Source organism: Orycteropus afer, unplaced genomic scaffold, assembly GCF_000298275.1.
Source record: "Orycteropus afer afer isolate SDZICR_OR568_19922 unplaced genomic scaffold, OryAfe1.0 scaffold00347, whole genome shotgun sequence".
Classification (NCBI taxonomy): Eukaryota; Metazoa; Chordata; class Mammalia; order Tubulidentata; family Orycteropodidae; genus Orycteropus; species Orycteropus afer.
The window spans coordinates 1897057-1924346 of NW_006921934.1; the positions used below are offsets into that span (position 1 = coordinate 1897057).

At 39.5% G+C, this 27290-nt stretch overlaps 1 protein-coding gene across 1 annotated transcript in view; it reads right to left on the reverse strand.

The window, feature by feature from the left end:
* PTPRN2 (protein tyrosine phosphatase receptor type N2) overlaps positions 1–27290 on the reverse strand; it is a 1483255-nt gene that overhangs the window by 674514 nt on the left and 781451 nt on the right. Inside the window, exon 14 of the mRNA XM_007952571.1 lies at positions 19975–19994. Within this exon, the coding sequence (XP_007950762.1) occupies positions 19975–19994 (20 nt within the window). The remainder of the gene's footprint in view (positions 1–19974; positions 19995–27290) is intronic.

Consider the following 27290-nt stretch of genomic DNA (forward strand, 5'->3'; position numbering starts at 1 on the left):
TTTCTTTGTTGAAGAGGGTCTGTGCAATCCTTCTGCCTAGTCCGCCATCTTGCCCCGCCTCACATCTTGCTCTTTAACACTGTAAAAAGGTCTTCTGCAGCACATTTGCCCAGTGCAATACATCGCTTGATTTCCTGATTGCTGCTTTCATGGGTGTTGATTGTGGATCCAAGTAAAATGAAATCCTTGACAACTTCAATCTTTTCTCCATTTATCATGATATTGCTTATTGGTACAGTTGTGAGGATTTTTGTTTTCTTTACGTTGAGGTGTAATACATACTGAAGGCTGTAGTCTTCCATCTTCATCAGTAAATGCTTCAAGTTGTCTTTACTTTCAGCAAGCAAGGCCATGTAATCTATATGTCAAGGTTGTTAATGAGTCTTCCTCTAATCCTTATGCTGCATTCTTCTTCATATAGCCCAAGTTCTTAGACTATTTGCTCTGCATACAGATTCAATAAGTATAGTGCAAGGATACAATGAATTACATTGTGGAAAATGGATATTGCAGAATAGTTAATTGTGCTCATAAGGAAGTGTATATAGACCAAGAGGCAGTCATTCAAACAGAACAAGGAGATACTGTATGGTTTAAAATCAGGAAAGGTGCACATCAAAGTTGTATCCTTTTACCAACCTCTGTAGGGAGGCTCTGGTGGTGTAGTGCCTAAGGTATTTAACTACTAACGAGAAGGCTGGTGGCTCATAACCCACCAGCCACTCCATGGAAGGAAGATGGGGCAATCTACTTCCATGAAGACTTACCACCTCAGAAACCCAATGGGGGTCATTGTGAGTGAGAATCAACTCAATGGGAGTGAGTTTGCTTTTTTTTGCTTTTTTTAAATAGTGAGGCTAAAAGGAGCACTGGTGGCATATTGGATAAGGCATTTATTTGCTGCTAACTAGAAGGTCAGTGGCTCAAACTCACCAGCTGCTCTGTGGAAGGAAGATGGGACTATCTACTTCCGTAGATTTACAGCCTAGGAAATCCAATGGGGACACTATGAGTCACAATTAACTCAACAGCAGTGAGTTATTTGTGAGTTATAAGGAGGTTAAATATTAATGGAAATGCACAAAAATGGAGAGCAGTGTATTTTCCTGGATTATGGTGCAAACTGTTTATATCCTAAGGTGCTAACAGGAAAGTTAGAGGTTAAAGTCTATCCAGAGGCACCTCACAAGAAAGGCTTGGCAATTTACTTCTGAAAAATCAGTGATTGAGAGCCATGTGGAGCACAATGCTACTTTGAAACACATGAGTGGCAATGAGTTGGAATTGACTCAATTCCAGTTGGTTTTTAGATTCACAGGATAAGTAATATTTTTAGAGGAATTAAAAAAAATGTTTTTTGGCTGTGCAAAATATCTGGGTTATCGTCCTATGTTTTGGTTTGCTTTTTTTTTTTTTTTTTTTGGTAAGAGGTAGAATCAGAGAAGATGCTGAGCCAAATAGTTGCTTTCTTCCCTTCTCTTACAGGGATGATGCCAGCATGTGAGCAAATGCTCCCACCTGGAAGTTGAATGGGAAGTCAGTGATGGTAGGAAGAGGACAGAATGGAGAATTCTTTCTAGCAGTTGTAGGAGTTGCAGCAAGATGGAGTTTTTGGAAGCAGTCATGCTAACATCAGTTTAGGGTGTGAGTGGCAGAAGCTGCAGCATTTGATGTTCAGTAGGAGCCATAATAGTTCATTGGTACCATTCTAAGTGTTTTCTCAGGCTGTGTCTAAGCCTGGTTCTCTAGCTTTCCCAGCAATTCTGTGAGCTAACTAATACCTCTTAACATATTTATTTGCTGCTGAAATCAATGAGCACAGGTTTCTGTTGCTTGTGAGCAGGAATTCTGGCTGACACAAGATGCTTGAGGCCTCCAGAGTTAATGCTCAGATGGTAGTCGATACCCTGTTCTAAGAAAAAGATTTCTGGTGGCACAGTGGTTAAAGCACTCAGCTGCTAACCGAGAGGTCAGTGGTTCAACTCCACCAGCCCATCTGTGGGAGAGCAATGTGGCTGTTGGCTTCTGTAAAGATTCACAGCCTTGGAAACCCTATGGGGAAGTTCTACTTTGTCCTATAGGGTTGGAATTAATTTGATGGTAGTGGGTTTGATTTTTTGGTTCTAACAAAGGCAGGAACAGTAAACCAGTTGCTTGCATTACTGAGCAAGTATGCATGTTTGAGGCCAGAGCAGAATCACCAGGACAATAGAGATTGGGTAATTTTTGTTGTTGTTGTTTTTCTCCTCTTGCATAGTACCTAGTCTTTCCTGAACTAAATGTTGAACAAACAATTAAAGAAGTTTAAATGAGAACTTAATTATTACATTGCCTTTTGTGGGAGGAATGCTACATAGCTTGGTCTAATTGTATTATCAGGAGGCATATCTATTTCAACTGGGCTAAAGTATAAACTCTCAAACTACATTCCACTGTGCTCAAGTAGGCCTACTATTATTCAAATCTATGCACCAACTACCAAAGTCAAAGATGAGGAAATCAAAGATTTCTACCAACTTCTGCTGTCTGAAATTGACGAAACATGCAAACAAGATGTGTGGATTATCACTGGTGACCGGAATGCAAAAGTTGGAAACAAAGAAGAGTTACTGGTGGTTGAAAAATATGGCCTTGGTAACAGAAATAATGTTGGAGATTACATGACAGAATTTTGCAGGACCAATGATTTATTAATTGCAAAACTTTTTCCCAACAAGATAAGCTATGTCTATACATGCAGATCGATCTCACAGGAATCTAATTGACTACATCTGTGGTTAAGAGGCGATGGAGGAGTTCAATATCTTCTGCCAAAACTAGGCCAGGAGCTGATTGTGGAACAGACCATCAACTGCTCACATATCTCTTCTGAATTTAGAGACCATATAAAGAATAGATTTGATGCACTGAACACCAATGACCAAAAACCAAAGGAATTGTGGGATGACATCAAGAACATCATCCATGAAGAAAGCAAAAGGTCATTAAAAAGACAAGAAAAGAAGACCAAAATGGATGTCAGAAGAGACTCTGAAACTTGCCCTTGAATGTAGAATAGCTAAAGCAAATGGAAGAAATGACAAGATAAAAGAACTGAACCGAAGATTTCAAAAAGCAGGTCGAGAAGAGAAAGCCAATTACTATAATGAAATGTGCAAAGACCTGGAGTTAGGAAACCAAAAGGGAAGAACACGCTCAGCATTTCTCAACCTGAAAGAACTGAGGAAAAAAATGTAATCCTTGAGTTGCAATATTGAAAGATTCTATGGCAAAATATTGAATGATGCAGAAAACATCAAAAGATGGAAGGAATACAGAGTTACTGTACCAAAAAGAATTGATCAATGTTCATCCATTTCAGGAGGTGCCATATGATCAAGAACCAATAGTAGGAAGAAGTCGAAGCTGCACTGAAGGAATTGGCAAAGAACAAGGTTCCAGAAATTGACAGAATACCCATTGAGATGTTTCAACAAATAGATGCCATGGTGGAGGCACTCACTCAGTTATGCCAAGAGATTTGGAAGACAGATACCAACTGACTGGAAGAGATCCACATTTGTACCCATTCCAAAGAAAGGTGATCCCACAGAATGTGGAAATTATCAAACAATATCATTAATATCATGTGCAAGTAAAATCTTACTGAAGATAATTCAAAAATGGTTGCAGCAGTATGTTGACAGAGAGCTTCCAGAAATGCAAGCTGGATTCAGAAGAGGACATGTAACAAGGGATATCATTGCTGATGTCAGATGGATCTTGGCTGAAAGCAAAGAATACCAGAAAGATGTTTACTTGTGTTTTATTAACTATGCAAAAGCATTTGATTGTGTGGATCATAACAAATTATGGATAACACTGAGAAGAATGGGAATTCCGGAACACTTAATTGTACTTATGAGGAACCTGTACATAGACCAGAAGGCTGTCATTTGAACAGAACAAGGGGCACTGCATGGTTTAAAATCAAGAAGGGAGTGCCTCAGGGTTGTAACCTTTCAGTATACTTATTCAATTTGTATGCTGAGCAAATAATCCAAGAAGCTGCATTGTATGAAGAAGAACGTGGCATCAGGATTGGAGGAATAATCAATAACACCCTGCAATATGCTGACAACACAACTTTGCTTGCTGAAAGTGAGGATTACTTGAAGCACTTACTGATGAAAATTGAAGACTACAGTCTACAATATGGATTACATCTCAATATAAAGAAAACATAAATCTTCACAACTGAACCTATAAGCAGCATCACTATAAATGGAGAAAAGATTGGAGTTGTCAAAGACTTCATATTGCTTGGTTCTACAGTCAACACCAATGGAAGCAGCAGTCAAGATATCAGACAACATATGGCATTGGGCAAATATGCTTTAAAGAGGTCTTTCAAGTGATGAAGTGCAAAGATGTCTCCATAAAGACTAAGGTGCACCTAACCCAAGCCATGGTGTTTTCAATCGCCTCTTATGCATGTGAGAGCTGGACAATGAATAAGGAAGACCAAAGAAGAGTTGATGCTTTTGAGTTGTGGTACTGGAGAAGAATGCAAAAAGTACCATGGTCTGCTAAAAGGACTAACAAATCTGTCTTGGAAGAAGTGCAGCTGGAATGTCCCTTGGAAGGGAGAATGGCCAGACTTCGTCTCACCTACTTTGGTCATGTCAGAATGAACCATTCCCTGGAGAAGGCTTTCATGCTGGTAAAGTGGAGGGTCAAACAAGGCCCTCAATGAAATGGATTGACACAGTGGCTTCAATGATTGGCTCAGGTATAGCAAGAATCTTGAGGCTGGCACAGGACCAGGTAGTGTTTTGTTCTGCTCCGTGAAGGGTTGCTATGAGTTGGAGACAACTCTGTGGCATCTAACAACAACAACGAGCAGGCCTTGAGAGTCATCTCCAAAGGCCATAAGTGAATCAAAATATGCCAGTCCTTCCTTTGATCTTTGTGGATAGTTTCATAAACTTTCATTTTTTATATGTGATTTCAGAAGAAAGCCCTGCTGATAGACTTCCTAAAACTCAGTCATAAAAATGACCAGGCTTACTGGTCTGATAGAGACTGGTGGAACACTGAGGCTATGGCCCTTAATAACCTTTCTAATCTGGAACTGAATTTATCCCTATGGGTCAACTTTCAGCCACAGGACAGACAGGCCTGTAAGGTAAACAATGACACCAAGGAGATACATACTCCTTAGAAAAATCAAGCTTTCAAGATTAAAAGGGCAGCATTTGCACAGGGATAAAGCTCAGAAGGCAGGAGGGGATAGAAAAGAAGGATGAATGGAAATGGGAAACAGGGAGGAGGTGGGAAGAATGCTGTTACACTGTAGGGATTGCATTCAATGTCACAAAACAAAATGTGTATGAATTATTGAAGTGAAAACCATTTTGCCCTGTAAACTTTCACTGAGATCACAATAAAAAAGAGAAGAAAAGGAAACCTTATGGAACACAATTCTACTCTAATATATGTGGGGTTGCCATGAGCCAGAGTGAACTTGACAACAAGTGGTAAAGGGCCATCTGCTGTGAGTTATGAAGACAAAAGCTTACCTTTGGTAAACTAAAATTAGTGAATTATCAGAGTTTATTGGCGTATTGGACTCAATGGAGTTCCTGGGTGTTGCAGATGGTCAAGTGCTCCACCACGAGCCAAAAGGCTGGTGGTTCAAACTCACCCTGATGAGCCTCTAAAGATAGGCCTGGTGATCTGCTACAGCCTTGAAAACTCTATGGAGCAGTTCTACTCTGCACATATAGGGTCACTAGGAGTCAAAATTGACTTTACACCAACTAACAACAACACTGAATAGCATTCCATGTTCCAATAAGAATTCTGAGTCCTGTGTTAACATTTTAATCACATTCATTTTATCTTCCCTTCCAAATTCTCTCTTTCTGTTAACATTTTATCCCATTTATTTTATTCTCCCTTCCAAACTCTATTTATAGTTATATATATATTTTATTTTTCTGAACCATTTGAGAGAGAGTTATAGATATGATAACCATTTCAGAGTGGATTTTCTAAAAACAAAGACATTCTCCTACATAATTTCAGTACAGGTAGTCATTGATTTACAATGTATTCAAGTTATGATGAACTGCACTTATGACCATCTTTTTTTTTTTTTTGCACATCATATCTTTAGTAATATGTACTACATAGAGTGTTGCAGTCCATAATTTGTGATGTTATCATTCTCAGATGTTCACTCACAGATGTTCAATATTATGATTTACTGTTTAAAACACTGCCATATAGATTTCATTTTCTGAACTAAATCAGGGGCTTCAGTTGCTTGAAAACATAGACCCAAACACTGGCCACTTTCCCAAAGTTGACAGACAAGCAGTTAACTCAGGGAACAGTGACAGAAGGCGGGGGGTGGGGGATAGGAAAGAAGGATGAATGGAAATAGGAAGGGAGAATGGGAGCAGTGAAATGTATGAAGCAGTGAAAATATGTGAAGCAGTGAATATATGAAGAAGAAAGAAAAGGACTATACAGATAACTCTACTAATTTTCTGGTTATAAATGCCATCCCCATTCCCAGTGATATTCCAGATGATCTAGAACATTCCACAGATAGAGTTATTACTGCAACTGACAAGGTCTCAATGTAGTCCAACTCTTCTTCATCATCAGGGTGAATTTTTATGATTGATGTATTTTTTATGTATGTATGTATGTATTAAAATATATCTATAAATTTATATGTAATCTTTTTAACCCCCAAAGACAAAGATCAGATACATAAAGATATACATAATAAAAGGCTATAGTAATAAAAACTAAAGAAAAAAAGGAGATATTTGACTTAATGTCAGAACCAACTTACAACAGAGCTGTTGGAACAGAAGGAACCCCAATCATAAGTCACCAGTATAATTATCAAAATCAGAAAGTAAACACTGATATAGTCAAACCAAAAAATAAAACTCATTTGCCATCGAGTTGATTTTGACTCATAGAAACCCCCTTTGGATTTCTGAGGCAGTAAGTCTTGATGCAAGTAGATTGCCTTGCCCAGTCTGCCTTCCATGGAGTGGGTGGTGGGTTTGAACCTCCAACCTTCTGGTTAGCAGTCAAATGCCTTAGGCACTATACCACCAGAGCTATAGTATTAATATCTAATCAATTGAATTTATTTAGATTTTTCCAGTTGTCCCAATAACTAAATTAAAGCTCACATTCTGCATCATATTCAGGTGTCATATCTCTTTAGCCTCATTAATTTAGAATAATTCCTGTTTTTCTTAATATTAACATTTTTATAGAGTACAGGTTAGTCATTTGATATCATGTCCCTGGATTTCAGTTTGTCTGATGTTTCCTTGTGATTAGATTTAGGATTTGCACTTTTGGCAAGAATATCACAGAAGTTGTATTGTGTAATTTTCAGTGCATCAGATCAAGAGGCACATGTGTTAAGATGGTATCTTCCAGTTTTTTCCATTGTAGAGTTATTATTTTCTCATTGTAATTAATGTGTATTTTATGGAAAGATTCATCTTGTTACGCCTCAGAATTTCACTCACTTCTTTTAGCATCCATTGATGACTCTTGCCTTAATCAAATATTATTAAGATTTATTTGCTTCTTATGTAAAGATTATCAAATATGAAATTTAAAGTATTAATAGCTATAGATGGCAAATATGAACAACTTATCTTTTATGCTTACTTTAATAGAGTAATAGGGGAGGAGAGAGAGACAAGATTTGAACCAGAGAAATCAATTTGCACATCAATTTACCCTGGATTCCTTTGTATGCAAACAAAAATTTGATTGTATGTTGCTAGCATGAATTTTTTTTTTTTGGTGCTGAACTAAAATAACCCACCTTTATTTTTACTTAAAACAAATAAAGTGAAATTGATTTTTCATTTACTACTTCTATCTGCCCTTTATCTGCCTGTGTAAAGCCTTCTGCAGACTGACTTTGGCACATGGCCTCTTTACTTGGAAATAGAAATGCAAAACACCCATCATGCATTAGACTCTTCCTACTTCACTTAATCCTATGTTGTTGTTGTTGTTGTGTGCCATCAAGTTGGACTCGACTCATAGCGACCCCTCCTTGGGTTTCTGAGTATCACTACAGAAGTAGATTGCCCAACCTTCCTTCTGAGGAGTGGCTGGTGGGTTTGAACTGCCAGCCTTTTGGTTATCAGTCAAGTGCCTTAGGCACTATGCTACCAGAGCTCCTACTTGATCCTATAGGATCATCTTATTTTCTTTCACCATCTGAGCCCACAGCTTCTACTCTGCTGCTAGGTTCAGAAAATATTTATCATTTCTTTTTCTTTCTTTTATTTTTTTAAATTTTATTGTTATTTGGGTGAAAGTTTACAGAGCAAATTCATCTTCCATATAGCAGTTCACATATACTTTGTCTCATGGCATTGACTACAATTTACCACAATGCAACAGCTCTCTTCCCACTTACTCCCCATAGCCACTTCTTCCCTGTGTCTTTCCCTCTCATGCACTCCTGCCCCCCGAGCTGTCTCCCTGTGCATACATAGCCCTTCTACTCTCCCATGATTGATCTCTCCAAGGAGTGTATCTACCTAATATAAATGTTTAGCTCATATGCCTGTTTTTTGTTTGGCTGGCAGCCACAGAAGTGGGTTCAATTACAGACTTGAAGGGCAGCTAGGGGCCATAGTCTCAGTGGTTCCATCAGGCTCTATCAGACCAGCAAACCTGGTCTTTTTTTCATTAAAAATAATGTTATTTAAAAAATCATTAAAAATGATTTTGAGTTTTGCTCCATATTGTTCTCCTACTCTATCCAGGATCTCCTACAGAGATCGCCCCTCCAAGTGGTTGACAGTGGCAGCCGGGCACCATCTAGTTCTGGTCTCATAGTCATATAGGCTGAGGATTGCATGGTATACCAGCTGCTTGGACTAATTGTTTCCATGCGTCTTTGGTTTTCTTCATTCTTTGCTCTGGACAAGGAGAGACTCATCATTATATCTAGATGGCTGCTTGCAAGTTTTTAAGATCCCAGGTGCTACTAACCAAAGTAGGATGTGGAACAATGTTTTTGTGCAGTATGTTATGCCAATTGAGCTTGATGTCCCCTGCTACCAGAATATTTACCATTTCTTTCACTCTTCATTTTTTTCCTGTAAATCTAGTTTCCCCTCTGCTGTTATTTCCCATCAGTCAGAAAAGCTTCCTTTGGTACCAGAAGAGTGGAGGGCTGCTCGAGAGGCTGGAAGACTAGCCCTTCCTTGGAAGGAAGATTGGGCAATCTTCCCAACACCTCGGAAACCCAAGGAGGGGTTGCTATGAGTCGAATGAACTCGAAGGCAGTGAGTTTGTTTTTTCATAATAGTAAAAGTCTATATTGTCTTGAAGACACTGTTGGTAGAGTTATGAACATCAAAGGCAATTCTGGTGAGGGTTCAGAAGGAGGTACTGGTCTAATGCTGAATTTTTTTTTCCACCCATATTTTGAAGAATAATTTTGTTGGATACATAACTCTGGGTTGACCATTATTTTCCCCTCTCAGAAATTTAAAGGTATTAAATTGTCCTTTAGCCTCTATTGCTTCTGATGAGAAATGAAATCAGCTGTCACACATATAGTTCCTGTTTTCCTTGGCTGTTTTCAAGATTTTCTCCCAATCATTGATTTTTTTTTTTTTTTTTTAACATTTTGGCCATCATGTTCTTATGTTGGGGTTCTCTGAAATTCTTGGAGATTATATATATATATATGTATATAACTTTTAAAAAATTATTGCTGTGTAGTAAATTACCTGGTATGGCTTTGTAAATTCCATGGTGGAATTTGCCATGAGCAACTCAGGAGCTCCTGATTATAAATGTTATTCACCTGGGGTATTTCTGCTGGGCATGGCACAAAGCAATGTTCTGGACTGTCTCTCAAGTGCTTAGAATTCTGATGTTATGATTGCTTGGTTTGGCAATTCTGCCGGGCTCAAAAGGAGGCCTCCTAGAGGCAGAAGTCTCTCTCTGACTGCTGGCTGAGGAAGGACGCGCTCCTGAGAGACATGCACTGGTGGGAGAGACGCAAGAGACACGCACTGCTGAGTGAGACACTGTGAGAGACTGTGAGAGACTGTTGGCAGAGAGACAGCAGGCTGGGAGAGAGACTGAGTGTTTTTCCTGGACTTGAATTGTAGCCTGGTGCTTCCCTAATAAACCCCATAATCTGTGAGTTCTGTGTGGCCACTGCAATGAATTATTGAACACTGAGCAGAAAGGTGGGTGCTGAGGGAGGAACAGTTGGTATCAGCGTTGGTCAAAGGGCTAGAGGGAGGTAGCATGTCTGGCCTCGCAGGAATAGGCCTTGGGCTATTGATGGTGATTCTGTCTTCCTCTTGTGCAGTTAGAGAAGGTCAGAACATGTGGCCTCCATGCCTTTTTAGCAATTATATGTATGATTTTAAAAAAATATTATTTCCTCCAAATTTTTTTTTCTGTTCCATTTTCTCTCTTCTTTTGTTGGGACTCCTGCTATATGTATGTCAGACCACTTGATATTTATTGCCTCATAGGTCACTTAGGCTCTGTTTGTTTGTTAATCTATGTTTTCCTTCCTTTGTTTTCCAGATATGATAATTCTTAGTGATTTGTCTTCAAGTTTTTCAATCATTTCTTTTGCAGTCTTCAATCTGTTGCTAAGCCCATCCAGTGAATGCTCCATTTTAGATATTTTATATTTCCTATCTAGAATTTCTATGATGTTCTTTTGTATAATCATATTTTTCTGTTGAAGTTTCCCATGTATCCACTTGTTACTACCATCCTTTCTTTCTAAGTTTTTGAACATATTTGTAATAATTGTTTTTAAGTCCTTATCTGGTTTATCTGGGGTCTATTTCTTTTAGCTACTATTTTTTTTTTCTTAATTATGAGTCACATTTTCCTGTTTATTCATATATTAATAATTTTTTATTGTGTGCTGGAAATTTTAGATGGTACATTGTAAGAATTTGGGTACATCCTATTACTTGTTTTATTAAATTAGAAAATAATTGTGAGTTATTAGAAATCTATCTTAATTAGTATCTGTTTCTTTCATGCTGCTTAGTTATACATATAACGTTCATCAACACTATTTTGGTATGTATGCTCTGCAATCCAAAAATGAATAAAAAATATCCCTATTACTAAAGTAAATTCAGACATATTCTCCCTACCTTACTTTCTAAACACAGTTTTTCTTAAACAGGGATGCATAAATGTTATCATTGAATTAATTATTACTACTGTTGCTGCTGCTGCTGCTGCTTTTGCTAGTGGAGAGCCTGAATTGGTAGAGTAAGGTCTTTCATATCACCAAAATGGACTCCAGTAATAATAATTTTCAAAGGACTGAGCTCCACTGGGTTATAGCTCTCTTTTCTCTTGAGGAAACAGTACATTAGATCATAAGTCCTGTGATGTTTGTCACCATACAGATGACTTCTCACACCAGAAATGTACTGGATTATTTCCTTTCCCTTCACCCCATATCCAATCATTTTACCAAGTTCTAGTGGCTAGTACTTTATCTACCTTAAGTCACTTGACTGCTAACCAGGAGGATGGTGGTTCAAACTCACCAGCCACTCCTGGGAAGGAAGGTTGGGCAATCTACTTCCATATTGATACTGTCTCGGAAACCCAAGGGAGGGGTCGCTATGAGTCAGGTCCAACTCGACAGCACATAACAACAACAACAGCAACAAACTGGCAATCTTCCTTACAGCTCTTGTATCATCTAATTATTTTCCCTCCTCCTGAGATGATCTTGCCTGCTGAATTTATTGCAACATATATTAAATTGCTCTCCTTAATGCCAACAATTCTCACTTTTAATTCCTCTTCTACTCTGAAGTCAGAGTGAGGGTTTTAACATACAAATCTGATCATGTGGAACCATGTGTAAATCTATTACAAAATTTCTCATTACCTTTTGAGAAGTTTCAAGTTTCCTAGAAAGCATAAGAAGCTCCTTCTATGGTCACCCTGTCTTTTAGGCTCATTCTCGCCATTCTCCCACCTCTCACTCCATATGCTCAGCCATGCTTAGCCACTTGCATTTTCTTAAATGTATGATGTACTCTTTCACTTATTGAGCTTACATACTTTTGCCTCTCATGGACTATCTTCCCACCTCTCTTACTCCCACACCAACCTCCTTCATTAGGGTAATTCATCCTCATCTTTCAGAATTCAACGTAGGGTCATCTTCAACAGGGATCCTCTAAATACTTTATCTACCTTAAGGCAAAGGGTTAGACCTGATAGTATCTGAAGTTCCTTTGACATCTAAAGATCTATGATTCTTGGGAGTACCACTGTTGGGGAACTTTAGCATAAATGACAACAAGAATTTGAACTAATCACATATAGCTGAGTAAGGTAATAAAATGGCAACTGTGTAGCCTTACAAAAATAACCTTTAGCTTACTTACCCAAAGTGAATAATGTCAACAAAAGAGAAGAAAAAGATGTTGGAAAGCAATATAAGATTTCCTTCTTTGTGGATCTATAAGGGCTTGAGGAATTAATTGAAGAAATAAAAAGGGGTGACAATATGCATATCCTTGATTTGTGGAATATACATGTTGGCTACAATTAAGTCCCTGTCATCTACTACTGTGCCTGACACAGAGAAGAAACTCAACATTTGATGAGAGGAAAAAGGTCATTGATTACATGGCACCCTAATGGCTTCACATTAATAAGTATGATGCTCCAGAGGTAAGGAAGAATCAAGCCAAGAGTGTTTTAACTTTTATACTTGGGAGATAATGGTTTAAAGAGCCATAAATGTGCTGGGACTCAGTAGTCCAAAGGTTCTGCTCTTGGCTGTGGTACCAACTCACTGTGTACCCCTGAGTACATTGCACAGCCTCTCTGTGTTCTGGCATGTGTCGAGGCTTGGAAGGACTGACTGCATATTATCTCATAGAGCTACAATGAAGATGAATGGATTGATATTTACAAAGAAGCTGTGGAGTTTGAAAACTACTGTGTGTTTATTAACTATTATTCATTTATCCTTTAACATTCCGAGGATGTGAGCCCAGCCATAATCTATGCTCAGCAGCCTTATTTACATCCACTATGATTTGGAAGCTTAATAACTATTTGACACATTTCCTGTTCTCTCTCTCATGTTTTTTATTTCCCTTTGACAATGTTAAGCTAAAATTTAGAAACAGTGTGATATATGAGGCCTCTTAGATCTGAAGCAAAATGCTCGGCGGGGCTATCTAAATATGTTTTTATGCATAATTTAAACTCCAGCTGTTCAAATAAAGAGTTACTTTTGGTGTGGAACAGAAAGTTTTCTGGACAGAGGAGCACTGTATCAAAGTGGGGCTCATCATTTGATGCTACTAAATATGTGTGCAGATTGTGTCTCATGAAAGGTTTTCTTTGCTTTGAATGCTTTGCAGTTTCAGGAAAATTGGAGCACCCACTGAGTTGAAAATCCCATGTTCACTAAATTGAAATGCAGGCACCCAAATCAGGAACCACGAGGAGGATTATGGATGTGTGTGATGTAGGAAGAATTAGTGTCATCTGGTTCTGGTTCTCAAAACACTTTGTTCTGCCCAGATGACTGCTGGTCAAAAGCACTGATGCAATGCTCTACCATATTGACATGGAAGATGGGTAAGAGAGGAACATATGAGAAATAAGTCTTTACAGAAACAGGCCACAAGGAGCAACAATGAACACTGGAGCTGCCATTCGTCATGCTGTGTCAAGAGGCATTGTGTTAAAAGATTGTACCTGACTCCACAGGTGAGGAAAGAGAGACCCAGAGACGTAAGTCTTTCTCAATGCTACTTGTCTTAGTTATCAAGTGCTGCTATAACAGAAATGCCACAGGTTGGTGGGTTTAATAAACAAATATATTTTCTTACAAGTTAGGTGGCTAGAAATTAGAATTTAGGGTGCCAGCTCTGTCTCTCTCAGCTCTGGAGGAAGGCCCTTATCTCTTCTGAACTTCTGCTTCTGGTCAATCTTCATGTGGCTTGGCATCTCCCTTTCCCCATCTCTGCTTACTTGCTTAAGGCCCTCTGTGGCACAGTGTCTAAGGCATTTTACTGTAAGGTTTGTTGTTCAAACCCACCAGCCCCTCTGTGGAAGAAAGATGAGGCAATCTAGTTCTGTAATGATTTGGAATGGACTTGATGGAAGTGGGTTTGGTTTTTGGTTTGCTTACCTGCTTGCTTGCTTAATCTCTTTTACATCTCACAAGGTATTGACTCAAGACACACCCTCCACTAATTCTGCCTCATTAATTTAACAAAGACAACCCCTCCCCAAATGGGATTATAACTAAGGGTTTAGCAGCCAACAGTGTTAACTGTTCACACCACCCAAGGATTCATTAGAAGGAGTAGTTGATTTAAAAAAAAAAAAGCAGGATAAAGTGGGGGCCTGAAATCTTTGACGGAAAGAAGAGACTTGAAAATTCTTAAAATTGAGCCATTTTTAGCAAACTTTCCTTTGAGGAAATGTCCGCTCTCTAAGAAGGGCAGCCAGCAAGGTCTGGCTTGGCAGCTTTTCTGGCTTGGCAGCTTTTACATTTTTCATCACATGTACAAGGAGCTCTGGTAGCATAGTGGCTAAAGCACTTGACTGCTAACCAGAAGGCTGGCGGTTCAAACCCACCAGCCACTCCTCGGAAGGAAGGTTGGGCAATTCTACTTCTGTAGTGATACTGCCTCGGAAACCCAAGGAGGGGTCGCTATGAGTCGGGGCCGACTCGACGGCACATAACAACAACAGCAACAACATCACATGTACAAGCTTTGCTACATGGTCTAGCCACAGTGTTCATGCCTCAGGCACCACTGCCCTCTTACACAACCAACTCTTTCTGTAGAACCCCTTTCAGGCAAAAAGGAGAAGACAGCAAGCCTGACTAGCACCTCTCCTCTTTCGTGTCCCTCCCCCCCCCCACCCACTTTGGTGCCTAAGCCCAGATCCATACCTCAACCCATGTGCCCTTTTCTCAAGGAACATCATAGCTGGGAACTCTCAAACATCTTAATACAAATAAGTGACTCCCATAATGGCATTAAATATCCTTCCAGAGGTCTGAGGGGGTGGCAAGTCTCCCACCCGCTCAGTCCTGCACCTTGTAACCAACAGGCAATGTTGTTATTATGTGCCATCGAGTCGGCCCCAACTCATAGCGACCCCTTCTTGGGTTTCCGAGGCAGTATCACTACGGAAGTAGATTGCCCCATGTTCCTTCTGAGGAGTGGCTGGTGGGTTTGAACCGCCAGCCTTCTGGTTAGCAATCAAGTGCCTTAGCCACTATGCTACCAGAGCTCCTCAACAGGCAATACTGCACCATAAAGTGGGGTATTCTTAACCACACTGCTAGTGTTTTTGGTAGAGACTGCAGGTATACCAGAGGTGGCTCAGACAGACATTCAATGTAATTTTTTCCTTCATTTTACACTTAAGGATCAGACCAGTCCTCCCCTAGAGTGGAGTCCATTGGACCCATCATATGCTGGCATAAACTAAACAGCATCACAAGGGTGGTTCCACAAGTTTCAAACTCTTTCTTGGTTGTCGACAAATTGATTTTTCTCTTTCATGCTTTTATTCTTCCATTTTGTTCAACGTAGTTGTTTTTCCCCCATCTAGGGCCATGTTCTCTTTCCAGCATGCAAATACAAAATATAAGCAGAGGAGGAGCCTGGTATCCTGTTTACCTGTGTATTCACATTAGAATATACTGTACTTCCTGTTCCCTTGTAGACTTTACTAAGAAGTTCCTATCATTTCCTCTCCCTCACTGAATACTAAGACTGCAAAAATTATTGTTCATTCATGCAACCTGTTTTATAACACAGAAATCCCAACACTTCTATCAAAAGATCACAAAGCAAAGAAGTACTTCACAAAAGAATAGTGTATCTCAAGGGTGCATGCTGGAAAAGGGACAGATGTCAATTCATCAGCGTCTTCAAAGAGACTTTATTCTAACTTAACTTACTGTTAAAGAGGGTTTAAATACTTAAAATTTTTCAGTTATATTTTCACTTATATTCACACACTCATTCCTTCATTCTTTATCTTTTTCTTGGCATTTAAATGTATACGACATTCTACAAAGCACATTAGAGAATTGAAAGGAAAAGCGGACAGAATTCACCCTCAGGGAGCTTACAGTTGTTGATGGTTGTTGTTAGCTGTTATGAAGTTGATCCCAGGCATCTGATGATCCCATGAACAATGGAATGCAATGCTGCCAGTTCCTGCACCATCACCATGATATGTTGTAGCTTAGACTATTATGGGGAGCTCTGGTAGCATAGTGGCTAAGGCACTTGACTGCTAACCAGAAAGCTGGCGGTTCAAACCCACCGGCCACTCCTCAGAAGGAAGATGGGGCAATCTACTTTGATAGTAATACTGCCTCGGAAACCCAAAGAGGGGTCGCTATGAGTTGGGTCCGACTAGATGGCACATAACAACAACAACAACAACAGACTATTATGATCCATGGAGTTTTCACTGGCTGATTTTTAGAGGGAAATTGCCAGGCCTTTCTTCCTAATCTATCTTAGTCTGGAAGCTCCACTGAAACCTGTTCAGCACCATAGCAACATGCAAGCCTCCACTGACAAATAGGTGGTGGCTGCACTTGAGGTGCATCAGCTGGGAATCTAACCTGGGTTTCATCTATGTTGTTGTTGTTATGTGCCATTGAGTTGGCCCCAACTCATAGCTACCTATCCTTGGGTTTCTGAGGCAGTATCACTATGGAAGTAGATTGCCCAACCTTCCTTCCGAGGAATGGCTGGTGGGTATGAACCGCCAGCCTTCTGGTTAGCAGTCAAGGGCCTTAGGTGCAAGAATTCTGCTACTGAACCATCAGAGATATGCTCCTTTTCCCCTTACAGTTAGTAGAAGAGCTAGAATAAATATATATAATGACTATTTTTATGTATTAATGATTTAGGCATGTAAATTTCTAATAGCACTATCATGTTGGATTGCAGTTATGACTCAGTGCTGATCTGTTTGTCCTTGATAAGATCTAATATGTGAACTGTCACAGCAAGAGGTGCCTTTCTTACAGTGCATACTATGGTTGGTTATGTCTAGGTCTATTTGCCCAGATAGACTGCAAATGTCTCCAGAGGCTACCATAACATCTGAAACCAGTAAGGTGCTCAAGAATGTTTGTAATGAATGAATCCTTCCAGTGGGCAACCCAACAATGCCACAGAAAGAGAAAACAGCTGCTGAATGAGGATCACTGAGCCTCATTCCTTCTAGAGTGGGTAAGACTGAATTGTCAAAAAACCCCTCCATGCTCTTCAAGGTCTACATACAAGGAGATGGAGTGTCCCCCATCTGTGCTCTGAGATATTTGACTAATAAGCATCCAATGGTTCTTGAAAGAAGTGGTGAGTCGGGAAGGCTGGGGATTCATTGTGACAAAATGGGGCAAATCCACTTTATGTTCTCAGGGGACACAATTTAAGCTTTCAGAAATTTAGTTCCCTAATCTGTGAAGTCAGGGGTTGTGTGAGATAATTTTAAAGGGTCCTTACCATTCAAAGAGTCTATGAAATGGTCTTTCTTACATTTGGGTGCATTTATAAATAGCTGTCCTTTGCAAATACATGGTGGCTATACTGAATCACTCACTGCTTGTCAAGCAACATAGCACTCCAAAGAAATGAGTTAGTATGACGTGTCAAGACCAGAGCTCAGACCAATCGGCTCCAACAAACTCAGACTCATCATTGGCTCTCCTGGCAATCCTGTATTGTGAGAGGGCACCACCAGGATGATGTCTTTGTTTTGTGGAAACACTTCCTAAGAGTGTATTGGGCTTTGCCTGTCCTTGCTTGTTTGGAGATAATTGAGAAAAGCATGTGCTGCTTGCTGTGGAATTTCTAGAAGTATATAGCAATTACAAAGCTGGAAGAAATCCTCATTTTCTCAGTGGTCCTCACAAGCCCCATTTGTATGGGTTTGACCTGCCTTGCTAAGAGGTTAGCCCTGTTCCTGGGATCCTGCAGAGCAACAAAATTACAAAGAGTGGCCCATCAACAGAGCCTTTTTCCAAAGAAAATGTTTGTCCTTCAGTCACAGTAAATAGCACATCATCTCCTAAAAGCTCTCTAGCTCTGTAGTATAGAGAAGGACAGTGGTAAGTTAAACCAAGGTGCACAAGCAGAAAGTGCCTCTTTTTAACCACAGATATGATCTTGTGTTGCAGGGCTGTGCATGTCACAGGTGGCTGGCTGCAGGTAAGTCAATTAGTCTTACTACGTGTCCTAAAAAGGCTCCAAGTATGGATTTTTATCTAAACTGGCCATATTTCTGGAAAGTGTGTAAAGTTCCTTTTTAGATTGAAATAGGAGAGACATTCAGTGGATTGACAAGGGTAAATATTAAGAACAAGAGACTGTGAAAAAGATGATCACTCTAGGCAATGTTATCTAATTTGATGGCTCCAACTATCACCATGATTCTCAAAATTAGCACAGAGATATACACATCAACAAATAGTAACTGAAATTTCATGAGCTCTTGATCAAAATTTCTAAAAGTTTACCTATATATCTTGCAAACTCACTGGCTTAAACGAATTTACTGTTAGGCTAAGCTGGCTTAAACTGGCTTAAACTAACTCACTGTTAGTGAACTCTACTGTTCATCCCCAAATTGTGTCCCCTGTGGGACACCATCATCTACCATCCTCAAAAGGGAAACATCAGAGTTTTAATCCTCTCTCCCTGTCCCTTTCTAGATGCATTTAATGATGACTAAGTTTTGCACATTCTTTCTCTTTGATGTCTTGAATGTTATTCCTCTTTTCTTCTACTCATTCATGTTCTCTTCACCTTTGGCCTGAATCACACAATAGCCTCCTGTAATGGTCTTGTCCATCACTTTCTCCCAATGTTTAGTCCATTTTCTATAGAATGCTAGCACTGCCATTCCTTCATTCAGCACATGTCCATGGAGAACCAGCTTCTTGGCCAGGCAGCAGGGAGATTACAGACAAACAGCACAGTAATTCTCACACATTGTGGTATCACTTGCTCTTTTCACTCAACATTGAGGGCCCCGAAAAGCTTTTGCTTATGAGTGCTATATATCAATATTTACAATATTAGGAATGAAAACAGTGACATTTTTAAAACCCAACACCACATACTACCACCTGTCTGTTGTATTATGATGGCCGACATGTTGCTATGATAGTAGAAAGCTATGTGACCAGTATCTCAAATATCAGCAGAGTCACCCATGGTAGACAAGTTTCAGTGAGCTTCCAGACTAAGACAGACTAGGAAGAAAGATTAGCCAATGAAAGCCCTATGGATTACAATAGAATATAATCTGAAAAAGTGTTACAAGATGAGTCCCGTAGGTTGGAAACCCAAACCCAAACCCACTGCTGTCGAGTTGATTTTGACTCATAGTAATCCTATAGGATGGAAACAGAACTGCCCCATAGCTTTTCCAAGGCTGTAAATGTTTATGGAAGTGGCCTTCCACATCTTTCTCCCATGGAGCAGCAGCTGGTAAGTTCGAACCATTGACCTTTTGGTTAGCAGTCAAGTGCTTTAACCACCAGGTTAAATAGGTTGGAAAGTACTCAGATTCCGTGGCCAAAGAAATGGACTTGAGCATATTAGCAGTCATGAAGCTGATACAGGACTGGGGAATATTTTGTTCTGTTATACATGGGGCCATGAGTCTGAGCTGACTACATGGCAACTAACAACAACAAGAAGATTACACAAATACATATTCCTTGTGCTGTCAGAATGATGACACCATTTCATATCATAAAGTCTCTGGAAAACTCCACTGAATATTCATGAATGAATGAGAGTAAAGCAGAAAATAAACCTGATAGTATGACTGTGAAAGTAATTTTGAGGCCACAGACTGTCATGGACTTCAGGAGTCCCCACATAATACTGATGGATTTGGTAATGTCTCTGCCCTCTAGATTTGATAAAAATCTCTTCCCTTCACTTAAAATCCAGTAATATCAAAATCACTATATGAAAACCATTTGCTAACTCATTGGTATGTCCTTCAAACCCCTTCACCTACAGTCCCACCACAATTTCAGTTTTGGTTCCCCTCACTCTGCTTGTTCCCAGCCCCTTTCCTCTAGTCATCTGCTGGTTTTTGAAGAGCCTGAACTTTAATGCTTCCTTGCTTTATATGCATGACTTATAAATGTTTTTTCCCTGCTTCTTCTGCTTACAAAATTCTGCTCACATTTTAGATCCAGCATGGTAAAGTGTCTATCTTCCTCCCAGACAAATTATAAATTCACTGAAAACCAAGATCCCTAATGATCAATTTGACTAAGATTCCATCCTCTTTTAAGTGCTTTTGTATCTGTTTTGAATTCCTATTACTTTTGTCATATTTTAACATATTATGGATTTTTAAATCAAATCCATTCAGACTATCCTATTCTTTCTCTGCCACTTTTTTTTTTTTTTCACATCTTAAGGATTTTAAACCAATTTTTTCTAAGGGAGGATCAGGGCTTAATATGACATTTCTAATCAGTATTTTAAAAATGTTACCACTTGTGCTTGACGGTGCCAATTACAAAAACTTCTACACCTCCAGGACATAATTTCCCTATCTTATTGGCATGGTATAAATGACCTTCAAAAAGAAGTTTGGTCTTTCCTTTCTTGCTAGAGAAAATAATTCTAATGGTATTATGACAAAAAAAAAAAAAAAAAAAAAGAAAGAAAGAAACCCAAGTTCATCACTAGTCCATGTGCTCGCAAGGGTTAGTTATGTACTTGCCTTTTTATCCTGACATCCTGGGCAACAAATTCTGGGCAAGTAGATTTTACCCTGTTGAATATGACACTGATTGTCCTTAATTGATTTAGCTTCAGGATCAGAACACTGCAGAGTAGAATGATCAATGTGGGTCAATATATTGAGCTGCATTTATTAAAAGAAACTTAAATTTTTAAGGAAAGGGTTTATTGGCAAATTTTCTTTAAAACAACAAAAACAAAAAGACATAATGGAAAAAGATTCCTGTTCATTCAGAATATTGCACATCTAATAATTATTTGTAAATTTATACATTTAAATCAGAAGAATACCTTGATAGAGATTTTTTTTTTTTAAGTCTTAAAAGGGTCAAAATACATCAAAAAGACTATTGTTGTTATGTGCCCTCAAGTCAGACCTGACTCATAGCGACCCCTCCTTGGGTTTCTGAGGCAATATCACTATGGAAGTAGATTGCCCCATCTTCCTTCCAAGGAGTGGCTGGTGGGTTTGAATGACCAGTTTCTGGTTAGCAGTCAAGTACCTTAGGCAATATACTACCAGAGCTCCTATCAAAAAGACTAGGACACCAAAATGACTCCAAAAAAATCCTCAAAATGTAGTTTCTTTTTAGAAAGACTGGTCATTAGCCAATTGATAATAGCAAACCAGTTTGCAGTGAGTGGATCAACCACTAGTTCTTCCTCTGTTGTTTCCAAGCACAAGTCTTTAATAGTATACACATTAACTGATCCTGGCCAGGTATTTGCACATGCTCAGCCAACTAGGGCTCTTGGGGAAGGAATTAGAGCATAAAATATGGTACGTAGTATATCATATATAGTAAATGATATATCACTATTCCATCAAATAGTAAGTGCTTTGTAAATTTTAATAGAACATATAATTTGAAATATGCATTTTAATGAATGAATTCTCAACAGCTCCCAATACTATAATTTTATCATAAGGGGGAAGAATAATTATCATTTATCTACTACAAGTGAATGTGTTTTAGTTTTCCATTCAATTTTCATATTTTTATTTAGTTGAGATTGCAGGTTGGTAGACTGCTAACTAGAAGGCTGGCGGTTCAAACCCACCAGGTGCTCCTCAGAAGGAAGGTTGGGTAATCTACTTCCATAGTGATATTGCCTTGGAAACCCAAGGAGGGGTCGCTATGAGTTGGGTCCAACTCTATGGCAAATAACAACAACAACAAATGCTGGCTGCTTTGATATGGGAGCAGTAAAGAGAGGGCCAGCTCAAAGATTGGGTACAAAATGCCCAACCTTGAAATGTAGGTGCCTCCTCGGTTTATTTTATTTTTTTTGGACTGCTTCTCTCTCTGCTGGGCACAACTCCTGAGAATGGCCTTACTCATGTTCATGGTTCCAACATCACATTTGTACCAAAGATGCCCACAGTGATTAGTCTGAGGTGTATACATTATTCAATCACTAATCTAGGTGTGGCAGTGAAAGTATTTTGTAGATGTAGTTAACATCTAGGATCAGTTAACTCTATGTAAGGGTGGACTCTAAGTAATGTGGGTAGGCCTTATCTAATCATTTAAAGGCCATAATAGGGTTCTTGGAAAAGAAGAAATTTTGCCTGAAGACTGTAACATAAAACTCTTCCTGAGTTTCCAGCCTGCTTCCTTAACATATATATAAACAGATACTTGCACATACACTAACTGTGTGATCTTAGGCAAGTCATAATCTCTCACTCAATTTTCTCATGTCAAAATTGAGTTTCATGAGTACATTTCAACTGGCTCCAAAGATCCCAAAAGCTTTTGCTACAGTATCTCAAGGCTCAACTAGGAGTTCTAGGGGTGCTGTAACAAGATGACTGTCCATCCCCTCAATCAGCAGAGCAGCTCTGCTATTATCAGCTTTATGTAATGGACTTCCATATACAATTTCATCTGGAAATAAGGATTTTTGTTGCTAAAAAGTTGTTAATCCAGTCATCCAGATGACTGGGTTAGTTTTTTTTCTGGCCAAACATTCTATGAGTCTATGATGTTAGAAGATGCCTAGTCCCAACTGGGCCTTAGTGAAATTAAAAAAAAAAAAAAGAAAAGAAAAGAAAAAAAAAATCCCAAAGTCACATGCTAGGCAGTGATGGAGTTGAGAGTAGAACAAAGATCTCCTGTCTTCCAGGAGGCATAGATCTCACTCTCCACATGGACCTTGATATATGGATTTCCTAACAGCTTCAGCACTGGATGATGTAGGAAGCACCAAAAGAAAATGGAAGGAATATACAGAGTCACAGTACCAAAAAGAATTGGTCAATATTCAACCATTTCAAGAGGTATCACATGATGAAGAATCGATAGTATTGAAGGAAGAAGTCCAAGCTGCACTGAAGGAATTTCCCAAAATACAAGACTCCAGGAATTAATGGAATACTCATTGTAATGTTTCAAAAAATGGATGCAGGGCTGGAGGCACTTACTAATTTATGCCAAGAAATTTGGAAGACAGCTACCTGGTCAACCAACTAGAAGAGATCAAATTTGTTCCCATTCCAAAGAAAGGTGATCCAACAGAATGTGGAAATTATTGAACACTATCCCTAATATTGGGAGCTCTGGTAGAATGGTGCCTAAGGCATTTGACTGCTAACCAGAAGGCTAGTGGCTCAAACCCACCAGCTCTCTTCCTAAGGAAGGTTGGGCAATCTACTTCCCTAGTGATACCACCTTGGAAACCCAAGGAGGGGTTGCTATGAGTCAGATCTGACTAGATGGCAGTGAATTTTTTTTTTAATCACTAATATCACATGCAAATAAAATTTTTTCTGAAGATAACTCTAAAACAGTTGCTACAGCATATTGACAAGGAACTTCCAGTAATGCAAGCTAGATTCAAAAGAGGACATGGAACAAGGGATATCATTGCTGATGTCAGATGAATCTTGGCTGAAAGCAAAGAGTATCAGAAAGATGTTTACCTGTGTTTAATTGACTATGCAAAGGTATCTGATTGTGTGGATCTTAACAAACTCTGGATAACATTGTGAAGAATGGAAATTCTAGAACACTTAACTCTGCTCATGAGGAACCTGTACAGAGATCAAGAGCCAGTTGTTCAAACAGAACTAGAGAATACTGCATGATTTAAAATCAGGAAAGGTGTGCATCAGTGTTGTATCCCTTCACCACCGTTATTTAATGTGAATGCTGATGAAATAATCTGAGAAGCTGGACTATATGAAAAAGAACACGGCATCAGGATTAGAGGAAGACTCTTTAACAACCTGATATTCAGATGACACAATGCTCCTTGCTGAAAGTGAAGAAGACTTGAAGCACTTACTGCTGAAGATCAAAGACCACCACCTTCAGTATGAATTACTCTTCAAAATGAAGGAAACAAAAATCCTCACAACTGGACCATAAGCAACATCATGATAAATAGAGAAGAGATCAAAGTTGTCAGGGACTTCATTTTACTTGGATTCACAATCAACATTCATGGAAGCAGCAGTCAAGAAATCAAGCATTGTATGGCATTGGGCAAATCTACTGTAAAAGATCTCTTTAAAGTGTTAGAGTAAAGATGTCACTTTGAAATCTAAGGTGTTCCTGACCCAAGAAATGGCATTTTCAATCTCCTTTTATACATGCAAAAGGTGGATAACGAATAAGGAAGAGTGCAGAAGAATTTATGCATTTGAATTGTGATACTGGCAAAGAATACTGAATGTACTATGGACTGCTAAAAGAACAAATAAATCTGTCTTGGAGGAAGTACAGCCAGAATATTTTTTAGAAGCAAGAATGGCCAGACAATCTCTCATACTTTGGTCATGTTGTTAAAAGGGAGCCGTCCCTGAAGAAGGACATGATGCTGAGTTGCTGGGTAGAGGGTCAGTGAAAAAGGGGAAGATGCTCAACAAGATGGATTGACTCTGTGGCTGCAATGATGGGTTTCAGCACAGGAACAATTGTTATGCTGGTGCAAGACTGGGCAGTATTTCATTCTGTTGTGCATGGGGTCACTATGAGTAGGAATAAACTCAACAATCCCTAACAACAACAACAAACACCTTTGGCTGGAGGTTAACGCTTCCAAATCTCTATCAGTGGCTTCCCCAGGTACGTTAAGAGGCATGAGGGTTAGTTAAATGTGAGTGGATATAAACAGGAAACTTAAAAATGAGGTGGAGGAACAGGTTTTACATATGTAGGGCTGGCCAGATAAAATACTGGATGCCAGGTTAAATTTGAATTTATATATTGCATGGGACATACTTATACTAAAAAAAATCATTCACTGTTTATCTAGAATTCAAATTTTACTGGGTGCTCTGTATGTTTGTGAAATCTGGCATTGTGAATTGTTCAAAGATGACACCCAAGAGTTGAAGAACATTAATCATTTTCAAAATGCAACCAAGAAAACCAAACCCATTACTACTGAGTTGATTCTGATGCATAGCAATGCTATAGGATAGAGTAGAACTGCCTCAAAGAGTTTTTAAGGCTATAAATCTTTAAGGAAGCAGACATCTTTCTTTCTGGTCTTGACCTTTAGGTTAGCAGCTGAGTGCTTTAACCACTGTACCACCAGGGATCCTTTCAAAATGCAAAGGTCCATCAAAATGTCTCATTTCATTTCATAGTTGAATATAAGCTGGTTCTGTGAGAGCTTCCTAAAGGAGCTCTGGTGGTACAGTTGTTATTGTTGTTATGTGCCATCGAGTCAGACCCGACTCATAGCGACCCTTCCTTGGGTTTCTGAGGCAGCATCACTACGGAAGTAGATTGCCCCATCTTCCTTCCGAGGAGTGGCTGGTGGGTATGAACTGCGAGCCTTCTAGTTAGCAGTCAAGTGCCTTAGGCACTATGGTACAGTGGTTACGGTATTTAGATGCTAACCAAAAGGTCAACAGTTTGAACCTACCAGTCGCTACCCGGAGGAAAGATGAGGCAGTCTGCTTCTGTAAAGCTTTAGAAACCCAGTGCGAGTTGCTATCAGTCAGAACCAACCTTGATGGCAGTGAGTTTGGTTTCTTTGTACTGAGAGTCTCCAAAGTGTTTTTTTCTCTACTCAGGCTGCACGTAAGACTCACCTGGGCTTGTTTTAAAAACTATAGGTACCAGGGAATCATGCCACACTCATAAAACAAAAAAAAATTGGGAGAAGTTGGGATTTAGCATCAGTATTTAAAAAAGACTCCCTCAGTAATCCAAAGTGTGGTCTCAGACCAGTACCATCAGCATTACCTGGGAACATGTTAGAACTGCAAACTCTCTGGCCCCTGCTTAGACCTACTAAATCACAAACACTGGCTTGACAACTTGTGTTTCAACAAGTTCTCCCAGGAGATGCTGATGCAGCTTATGTTTGAGAGCCAGTACTTTAGAACCTCAACAGTGAATTCTTTAAGTCCAAAGTGTGGCAGCAGGGTTGCCTGGAGGTAGGCATGCACGGGGCTACCGAAGAGCTGCTTAGAGCCTGGTTCTAGTTTTCTGTACCACATAGAGGTCCTGTTCTCATCCTGAGCCAGCTGCAACTTCCACTTCTGCATCCTTACCTGAAGATAAAAAAATATGAGCCAGGTATGAGCCCAGCTAGTGAAAGTCACAGATGTTCAGAGGCTGAAGGTGCCTTTTCCAAATCTGTACTTTCCTCCCTCTCTCCCCAAACCCAAACCATACTTCCTAGTGAGGAGACCTAGGTCCTAGAGGTTAAATGACATACCAAAAGTGATATAGGTGGGTAGTGGCAGAATAGGGTAACTCAGGATATAGGTAGGTAGTGGCAGAATGGGGTAACTCAGGAGTAAGCTTTCTACTGCTCTTGGCAGTTGATTAGAGGACAGGGCTTAGGTAAGCCAAGATATGTGTATAAACATATCAAGTGATGTGTTATGTGTATTTCATTACGTGTACACAGGTGCTTTCAAAATGAAATAAGGCATTGGATCAGTACTTTTAATAATAAGGACACTTTGTGTCACACTTAGATATTATCAAAGCCTAAGGTGTCCATCAGAGTGTTTCTAACACCTAGCAGGCCAGGCAGGGTTGAACTTGCCCACTAGACTCCCTGAGATACTATCCAATCCCCAGTCCTCAGCAGTGACTACTAACCCATATGCAGCCCCATCAAGATTCTGCTCCAGCCTGGGTCCCCAACTGAGCCTAAACAGATGCTCAGTGGATGAATTAGCAAAAGCATCCACAACTTCCCTCTATTTTCCCCACCTACTGAATAGATTTTTGAATCTGCTCTCCCCACATGTTTCACGGTTCCTCCTCACTGCTCCTCTTATACCAGTCTGCTCCCATTTCTAATGTCTGAATTTTGCTTCTGCATTTTTATTTCTGATGTCCAAGGAAATCAACTCCCTGCCTGCTGCCTGGAGCTGGCACTGTGGTCAGTTTCCTCCCACAGAGAGGGTTGACAGCTGGACTCCAATGAGGTCCTGAGCTTCTGATCATAGAGGTGCTATTA